General features: G+C 40.0%; 1 protein-coding gene across 1 annotated transcript in view; it reads right to left on the bottom strand.

Moving 5' to 3' along the window:
* Positions 1-687: 687 nt before the first annotated feature.
* The window catches only part of LOC126456707 (DNA primase large subunit), an 85,576-nt gene continuing 76,240 nt past the window's right edge, over positions 688-10,023 (bottom strand). The window contains exon 10 of the mRNA XM_050092447.1: positions 688-1,198. Within this exon, the coding sequence (XP_049948404.1) occupies positions 1,050-1,198 (149 nt within the window). The 3' untranslated portion in view covers positions 688-1,049. The remainder of the gene's footprint in view (positions 1,199-10,023) is intronic.

Here is a 10,023-nt window from a genome sequence, read left to right as displayed (position 1 = left end):
TTCTCACAACTCAAGCAAGAACATACAGCTGCAACACCTTTCTGATAAAATGCAGTGAAGCCAACTTTCGAGACAAGTGTTGCTACTTCATATGCAATTCGACTACAGATGTTTAACTAGTGCATGACGCGTTCCATTTTTATGTGGGCTACTCTCCTATATTCTAAACACACGTTTTGATGCATTTGCTGTGTTTAATTGTCAGCATATAATTGTCATCAACCACAACAAAAAATTGCTGTTACTAAAGGAAATTTCAATGTACAGAATTCCATATTTGTACAAAGTAAAAGCACCAATTGTTGCTTGGGCAAATTCAGTCATGGAACTTACTGAACCTACTGTTCGTAAACATCTCGATGAAGATAAACATGTAATGGTGTAACAAAGAATTCATTGCTGACTGCATTCTTCACTTTCCCCTTGCAGCCACAGTTCCTCTCCTTCTCCATATCAGAATAGTAAAATTTCTTCTATCTTTCATTCTCTCTTAACAGATGAAGAAATTGACATTTCCCACAACCTAGAATTTTCGTTGTTTCATTTGACTGCTGCTGTCTTTTAACTATCATATGTTCCTGGAGTAAATTAGGCAAAAATAAATTAAATTTGATCATCACTTCACTGCTGATTTTAATGAGTAGCACCAGATTTGTACAAGAGACATCAAAGGATTAAAAAAAAAAAAAACAGTCACATGTACATCAGATCAGCAGTCATTACACATTAATATTTTACAACACACAACATATAGTACATAACAGTTATAGTCCAGTTCACCAATGATCAACCCAAGTGAAAGGACAAATAAATTTAAAGAGAAGCAGAGGTTACTACACAGAAGATAAAGACAGGAAAACCATTGATTATTTACATTCTGTTATAAAATGTGCTCCTACTCATCACAACATTATACTGTATAATACTCTTTCTGAAAACCTTTATCACTATCTCTGGTTACGAAGACAGGAAGGAAGCTATTAGCCACTACTGCACACAGTATGAGTCTGTATGACTTTTAGTTATTTTGAGGCATACAAAAAATATGTTTACGAAATGATAGGAGCACAATCACTTTCATTAGGTTCTGTTTTTATGTTTGCTTCAATTTTTGTTAACTCCAGTGAAGTCATATCTATATCATCTCCCCACATGTCTTCTTTTGGCTTTGGCTTTGAAGATGGTTTTAGTGACTCACCTGAAAAAAAATATTTATAAGTAAGCCACACATTAAACCAGATTTGGAATACACACAGACAAAACAAGCTACTCTTGGTTAGGATTAAAAATAATTTCTGTGTGGCCTTCTCCAATGAGAGTTAAAGTTTGAAACAATTGCATTTGAGACAATAACCAAGTACCAGAAATACTCTTTCACTGAACCTGAAACAGCTGCTTACCTTTAATGTAGACTAAATATAAAACTCAACTTAAGTTTATTTAAAGTTTGTAAAAATAAATAAATAATTGCAAATTGATCTTTCGCTGTTAATTATGAATATCTCAGTATAGCGAGCATTAGAATACATTCTTTCTTCAAACAAAATTGTTGAATAGTGTGAACGAAGGCCACCGCTCGAACCACTGTAAAGAAACAGCCAGCAGAAATTCATGATTCCATAGGTACTTAGTTCAGAGTGAGTGCATCTGATGGCGAAACACCCCAAAAACATTTTGCAGCCAGATAATGAAGGCTAAACACAGTGAGGCTCTCGTGTGAATAACTCCAAACGTTCTTGCAATTTCGTGTACTGCCAAGGATGAAATAAAATGCCATACACAGTGATTTATCCTTGTACAAGACCTAGAAAACAAACTGTAACAAACACATGTTGATTTGCCACAGGCTGCCATCCAACTCAACTGATAATTTAAGTAATGGAAATTGCAGATGTGTGAAAAATATTTTTCTTTTAAAATGCATTAATGTTTCTTTTAGCTACTTCCTCATAAAGCTGCTTCAATAAAGAGGCATAAAATGTACTTGTGAAAGTTTTCTGTTTTTCAAGTAACTGATAATATCCGCAATAAAAAGACATAATACCTTTTTCACCTGAAGCGTGTTATGGATCACTAGACCAGGCTCCATTCCTTTAAAGTTTCTGATGTGAGTGCATTCTATTGGGAAACAGCATAAGGTGTTGGAAAAACATCGCCATTGTCATCACAGCTATGAAATGTTCGAAAAGACAAGTGCCACTTTGTCTACGTTTGATTTCCAATTTTTCATCCTAAATCCACAAGCCACAATTCAATTTGTAGTTTGGTAACAGTAGACCAAGTGCCACTTACCGATCTCTGGACCAGCGACAGTATATGTAACCTGTGGCAATTATCAGCCGTTCTGCACATCCCCCTCCACTAGCCACTGGCAGCCAATAATATTCATTCTCTTTCCGACCAGTTAGCAGCAAGTTACAGCAAGAACCTCGCTCTTACATGCTGCACTGTTGCCATACTTCGTGACAGCCAGATTATTCATTCAACTTCGTTTGTGTGCACAGACCAATGCCTTCTTTTCTTGGTCTGTGAGCTGTGTGGTGTCTTTTTATTGTGGGTATTATCAGTTATTTGAAAAACAGAAAACTTTCACAAGTATATTTTATGCCTCTTTATTGAATCAGTTTTATGAGGAAGTAACTAAAAGAAACATTAATGCATTTTAAAATAAAAATATTTTTCACACACCTGCAATTTCCATGGCTAAAATTATCAGTTGAGTTGGATGGCAGCCTGTGGCAAATCAACACGTGTTTGTTACAATTTGTTTTCTAGGTCTTGGACGAGGATAAATCACTGTGTAGGGCATTTTATTTCATCCTTGGCAGATCACAAAATTTTTTTTGCATTCTTTTTTTCTCGTAGCAGTATAGGTGTGAATGTGTACCTGTAAACGTTTAAGTGTGATTAAAAAATGAGCCAGGTGATGGCAATACATCTGAAGTGCTTCACAAGCCGGCGAGGAGGATTACTTACCACATTTATAACTTTAGCAAAGTGAATTTGAAAGTTGGTGTCCTACTGTTGACATCTGAAGTCACAAGAATGTACTCCAGAACCATGTGGTGTTGGCAAGCATTTTTTTTATGGCTTACTTTCATGTCATTCATAATATCATCAGTGTGCAACCATTGTAGCTTCAGTACACTTTCAATGCTTCCAAAATCATTGTCATTCAGCAAAAAGCTGTGCCCTGGAAGACATAATGCAAAGTAATCTTTCCTAACGTAGGGTGATTTACCTACACCGTTACAAATAACAAGACTATTTTATGTTACAATTTCGGCTTCCTCACAAGTCCGACCAAAGAATAAGTTTCATTCCAGTAACATAGTCTTTTGTGTGTTGTTTGAGACAGCTGCCAACCTCTTGTCCATTATCGGACATGCTAATCGTAACATTCACAATGTTACATGTACTGTTGCTGGTCCAGAGATCAGTAAGTGGCACTTGGTCTACTATTACCAAACTACAAATTGAATTGTGGCACATAGTATTAGGTCTGTAAACACCACACACGAAACTGCAAGAAAGTTTGGAGTTATTCACATGAGAGCCTCAATGTGGTTAGCCTTCATTTTCTGGCTGCAAAATGTTTTGGGGAATTATCCATAGAGATGAAAAGAGAGAATTTGTTGGAACACAAATGCTGGAAAAACTAATAACAAATTGCAAAGTTGACACAGAAAAGGACAATATAAATTGGCTAAAAACAAGAGAAATTGTACTGAGAAAGAACAAACCTCTAAGCATTTTTACAAAAATATTGAGACTGCAGTTAAAATAAGCATTCAGAAAGTGGAAAAAAAGTAAGACCTTCCCACCTCTTGAAATTGGTTGAACCTTTAATTCCACTGTGCCCAAGAGGAAAACTGATTTCCAAAGAAAAAGTTGAAATCCCTTCTGCCATTGATCCCAAAAGATGCAAGGCAAACATACTGGTCTTTTCAAGTGATACTAATGCGTAAGACGACATTGAGAGTTTCAATGGACATGTGGTGACTACGACCGCCAAACATTAGCTTTGCCATCAAAACTTATTAAGTGACTATGTTCCTCGATTTTAGTCTGTATTATTCCATATGTTTTTGTGTGCATAACATTCAACCAATAAGTAACACACATACATTCAACTGTTTCATTAGTTCTAGTTCATTTATCCCCCTATCGCCAACAGTGACTCGATTAACCACATTGGTGACACCGAGCTTCTGTGTACTATATCAACGATTGTGTGTTCGCTATAAGCAGTGGATCAGCTGCCATCCAACGATCTGCATTCGGTGTGCCCTGTACCCACTTCAGATTTCGACTGTGAAGCCTATGTGCCATCACTGATGCAAGAGACATATACGACAGATCGTGTACATTTCCCTTTCATCTACACCACAAATGATGCATTTAACCTATCCCGGACATCAATGGTGAGAACAGTGCATGCCATCTGCTTCGTTCACACACGGTCACGCCGACCCTAGTGCTTTGAATACTGCACAGTATCGTGATTTTCTGTCTATGAACCCTGACGTTACTGCACATTGTACAAATGTGTGACATGCATCATTGCCTGTGTTTAGTGATCAGCACATAAGGGGCGGCTACCGACACAATACCTCAGTGCATTGTGCAATTGCCAGGTCCGCTCTGTGCATATTCCCCTGTGGTTGGCACAGCTGTGGCTGGCACACACGCACTGGTCAACCATGGGCACAAGCCATTCACACCGCATTCCTTCTGAGGTTTTGATCCTGCCCTACCCCGTGGACATGCATCTTATGTGGCCACTGACTTCAACTGTCCACCAGGACCTTGGCGACACACTGCTCTGACCTTCGACCCTGCACGATATTTTCAATCAAGATTTTACTTCTGCCAATGTATCGATCTCCCCTTGGCTGCCCACACCTCAGAATGCACCAGCTCATCCACACTTAAACAGCACGTTATGACAAGCAGCGTTCCAACAATGCTGCTCCTACAGAAAGACAATCCCAAGATATGGTTTGCATTGGTACACAACTTACTCGACATACATGACGTCAGTGATGACACACGCTCCATCTGCTTTGTTATGATCACATTGATCTCATCAGCAATTTGACACTTTGCCCTCCCACCTAGCCTAAGTATGCCACCGCTAAAACTACTGTTATCAAATGCATATCATGTCCTGAAGATGTCACTCATCATATCATTCACAATGAACATCTGGGATCCTGAACTCCATCGAAACTCTAGCGCCACTTGTCAGTCCAAGTCAACTGTGGGATCATACCAGACATTGTGTTGTGGATGCTGTAGCTTGTCAAACTTCATGAACTGCAGTTAAGCTTCTTTAGCACTTGTCTAATACACTGGAGATCAAACTTCACCTCGCTGGCTAAGTGAACTAGATCATCTGCCATAGAAAGAGCAATTCCCTAGCACCAGCAGTTATTCTGATGACAAAGTTGGCAACAGCATCCCCCCTCCCCCAGCACCACCTGTCTGTTCGCTCAAAGGCAAATGTAACACAGCACAGCGATACACAGCCATCTTGTGGTAACCAGTGCACACTGCCTCCACTAGACCCCCAACCGACACCAACTCCACTCAAAGCCAACACTGAATGCATGGCAGACTTCCACTGAACTCAACAAAGGGCATGCACAAAAGGCTGCAACGCCGATCTATTTGGCCTGCTGGTTTCATACCACATTTGGTGATGCAGCAAGGAATTGCCACTCACCTTGCATATTCCCAAACTGTATGCGCAGGCCAGTGTAGGCAGCCCAATCCACAACGATCCCGAACAGCAACCTTGTCAAACATCTTTCATTGAACATTTCGAACAACTCGAGCAGGAGGCTCTATGTATCTAAACACAACTTGAAGATTCAATTCCTTGTCAACACATGAGCAGAGGTCAGCATCATCCCTGCATCCTTGACACCAGCTCACATCTCTCCAACCTAACTTGTGCTATGCACAGCTAACATGTCGCACATCAGCGTACATGGGGCAGCTGACCTCTGGGTCTACCTTTAGGCTCGACCTAAACTTTACGTCGACATTTCGTATTGCCAAAATTGATGAACCCGTGCTTGGTGTGAACTCTCTCAGGCATATTGGTTTATCTCCCGACATCTTGACACTGTCTCAGCTGCTTCACGCAGTTGGCTCATGTATACGAAGCTCATTCTGCCTCACTTACACTGCCACACAAGTTCGCAGGACCCACTGTTTCACACTCGCTCCAAGTGCTATAAGTTGCCAGCTTGATTCACTTCCTCCCTGGTCGAGCTTACGGTCAAGCACTCTACTGCTGTCAGTCTCTGAGCTCACAACATTGAGTTCTGAATATTAATGAATGACAGTTCACAGAACTGTTGTGCACTCATCGCACACTGTGCCGCATCACTGTCACACAGCTACATCGTACCCGCAGCTGCTGCCACATCCCCCTACAGCAGTTCAGCAACTACAACAATGACAGCGAACTAAGGTTAGTGACCTTATGCTATCCCCAATGTGTTCTCCCAGTGCATTCCTCCCCAGCAAATCAACAACAGTTCTCCTCCCATGTGTGTGCATGATGCTACAATAGCCACAATTACGAGCAATACTTGTCACATGATTAACACAATGGAGGGTCTCCTTGTGTGCCATAAAGGCCCGCCGCCTCACTCTGACGAAATTACGTCAAGTGAAAGCAATCATTCAAGAACTTCTTAACACTGGTATCATCCGCCCTTCAGACAGTAACTAGTCATCTCCCATCCACCTACAGGGTTTTGAATTCACTCCATTCAGTATCTTTTAAATACTGCTTTATGCCTTACGGTCTCAAAAATGTGACTCTTTACTATTCAACCTCCCATTCCTGTATGCCCATCTCGATGACATTCGATATTCTGATCCCCCCTCCCCCTTCTGTCGAGAAATGTGAATCCTACCTGGCTCATATACAGGCTACACTCCGCTACAACAGCATTGAGATCAACTGTGAAAGATCAAAACCAGCATTTGACTCCGTAATTTCCCTTGGCTATTCTGTGACTGCCAAACATATCTGTCCGATATCCAACCGAGGAGATTTCAATCGTTACCTCTCACTACCTACAGATCATCATGAATGGGCCGATTTTTCAGACTATAAAGTTCTACCGCCAACGCCTGCCACATGCAGCTCCATCCACGCACCTCTTACAGATGCTTCGGCCGGGAAGAATATCTCCAGCAAACGGAAAGTATGCTGGACGGAAGAAATGATCTAAGCTTTCAAGGGTCTCAAATAAGCTCATGACGTTTAGGTGCTTGGTCTAGTGACGCATAACACTGTCCCTATGTAGGAAGGTTTTCACATTACTGGTGATACTTTCAACTTGAAAGTAATTTATCCACTCATCATCGATCATGCACAGCACCACAAAACTCACTTCAATTTCTTCATTTTAATACATCAAATTACTGCTAGAAAACACGTACATAGAATTTGAGATTTTGGTCAACAGACAGCAACTGTAGCACACCCTCTCCTTCCTGCCTTCATAACAACTTCCTCATAATCAAATGTTTGTGCAGTACATTTAAAGTCTTCACTACCTCATAGATCTCCACTCACAATTAGCATTAAATGTTAGATTTTATTGAGCGTCACTCCAGTGAATGTCCCAAATGTTTGGGATCATCAGACCTAACGCAACCACAACTTATTGCAAAAGCCAAAACACTGAACCAGAGTTCTTTTAATACTTTCCCAATTTACTTGATAATCTTTCATTGCAAGACAGTGTTTTACAGATAATTTGTTGGATTCATATTTCTCCATCTCAGAACAGAAATACATATTTGAGTTATTTTTGTTATGTGGGCATCAGGCTGCAGTCTAAAACATGTTTCTGTGCCTAATGTTTCATCTCCTAATGCTGAAGGCATCATCTGAGGCTATGAAGGTACAATTACTATTCTCAAACTTGAGCGAGCTCAGCAAACAGCACTGTTTATATAGTAAACACACAATGATTGAGTCACAATGTTGCCAGACTGCTGCTTAAGATCGCTTAGTACCACTGACGTGTGTCACTGAGCTTGTACTGTGGAAGAGTTGGTGCTGTTTGCTTCACTTAATACTAAGACCCAAAGCTCATTTAATTTCAATCCTGCTCCTGTTCTGTTATTGCCACTTTTGTGCTTTTGAAATTCTATGGCCTCTGTACATCCCTGCATGTTGTGATTCCCTGGTCTCAGTGCATCACTGGCTTCAACAGTAAGCGCTTCACAAAGTATAGAATTTTAAAAGACGTTGGTTCCTGATATGTCAACAAGTGAGTTTTTAGTTCAAAGAAGTGACACAGATGCAGCACAAACTGCATCCCACAAAGATTCACGATACAAGAGAAGGAGGTAGTTCAGCAGTGTATTACCTTGATGAAACATGGGTCAATTAGAATCATTCCAGGAAGACCAGCTGAGAAAATAAGTGATGGTACTGGCAGTTTTAAAGTTTTCATGGAATAGGTTTTCTCAGATAATTATTCTGCATGCTGGCTATTCATCTGGTTTTGTTTCCGAGAATAAAATTGTATTAACTTGTAAGAAAAACAGCAGTGACTGCCATTCAGTAATGAACGCTGTCAGTTTTGTGATGCGATTCACAATTCTTGTCATATTTGCTTCGAAGTCAGCCACTGCCAGTTATAATTCAACTGTTACAGAGAAAACATCAAGTATAAACACCAGAAAAGCAGATATTTTCCAACCCGAAACATCGGTCTATCAGACCTCTCGTTTTTCTTAGATGTCGAGTGTGGCAGCACTGCAAAAAAGGGCGGCTTCACTTTCCTAATACCTTCGCCGCAATACTTGTTGCTTGTAAAGCAGCAGTCAACAATCAGTTTTACTTAGTCAGTGAAGACATACAGAGTATTGTTTAGAGGAGTGTGCGAAGTCGTGTGCCTGAGATACCTCACGTTTCGTATTACGTACAAGAATTTGGTACGTCCAATAGACAGCATGTTTCAAATTATGACATATTCTGCTTTAAGAGGCAGTTATTTTATAGTGTCTTCTTCTACGCGTAAATTTATGTCATATTTCATGTATAACATGGATCGACTTTCTAAGAAGAGTAACGTATCTGCAGCTAGACCAGATTTGGAAGCTTGGGTGCAAGCGCAGTTACGGGATTTAGATGAAGAGGAAAATGGGATTGATGACAACACATTTGACGATTCTGATGCTGATCCAGATTTCGTGATAGGTGACAGTCACCATGAAACAGAGGGTGATACTAATGAATTTTTATTGGAAGAAGAGCCTGGAGTATTCTATACTACAGATAATACCTTACAGCAAACACAGTATTTTTATGGTAAAAATAATTTCCAATGGGAACGTTCTGAGTGTGTTAGAACGAGAAGAGCACCAGACCACAACATTCTGAAAGGAGGAATGCCTGGCCTAACAGCCAAAAGTCGAAGTTTGGGATAAAGTCTACTAAATCTCAAATGTGGGATATTTATTTGATGATGACATTATAGATGAAATAGTTTTACATACAAACGTGAAACTGAATACAATAAGGGCAAACTTGCAGGAAACAACCAATCCGTCCAATTACAAAGATACTGACAATGTTGAAATCAAAGCTTCCATAGGCCTTCTAATGATGACATCAATATTCAAATCGTCTCATGAAGATATGTTGTCTCTTTTCGAAAAGGTCTGACCGGTCATCCTATATCTGTGGTGACAATGTCAGCAAAGAACTTTGAAATACTTCTAAGTAGCCTAGCCTGAGACTTGATGATGTGATTACCATAGACAAAAGAAAAAAGTCAGATCGAGAAGCTGCAATATCAAACATTTTTGAGAAATTCATTTTCAATTCTCAGCAATTATACTGTGTAAAAGGCAAAGTTACAGTGGATGAAATGTTCTGAGAAATAGAAGACTAACATACATAGGAACGGACCAGAAAGAAAAAACATGAAATTCCTCAAGAGCTTTTTGCTGATAAAAGTAGGCCAGTTGGGTCATCAG

Source organism: Schistocerca serialis, chromosome 2 (assembly GCF_023864345.2).
Source record: "Schistocerca serialis cubense isolate TAMUIC-IGC-003099 chromosome 2, iqSchSeri2.2, whole genome shotgun sequence".
Classification (NCBI taxonomy): domain Eukaryota; kingdom Metazoa; phylum Arthropoda; class Insecta; order Orthoptera; family Acrididae; genus Schistocerca; species Schistocerca serialis.
The sequence above is the reverse complement of the archived record's forward strand: the minus strand, read 5'-3'. Positions and strand labels throughout refer to the sequence as shown.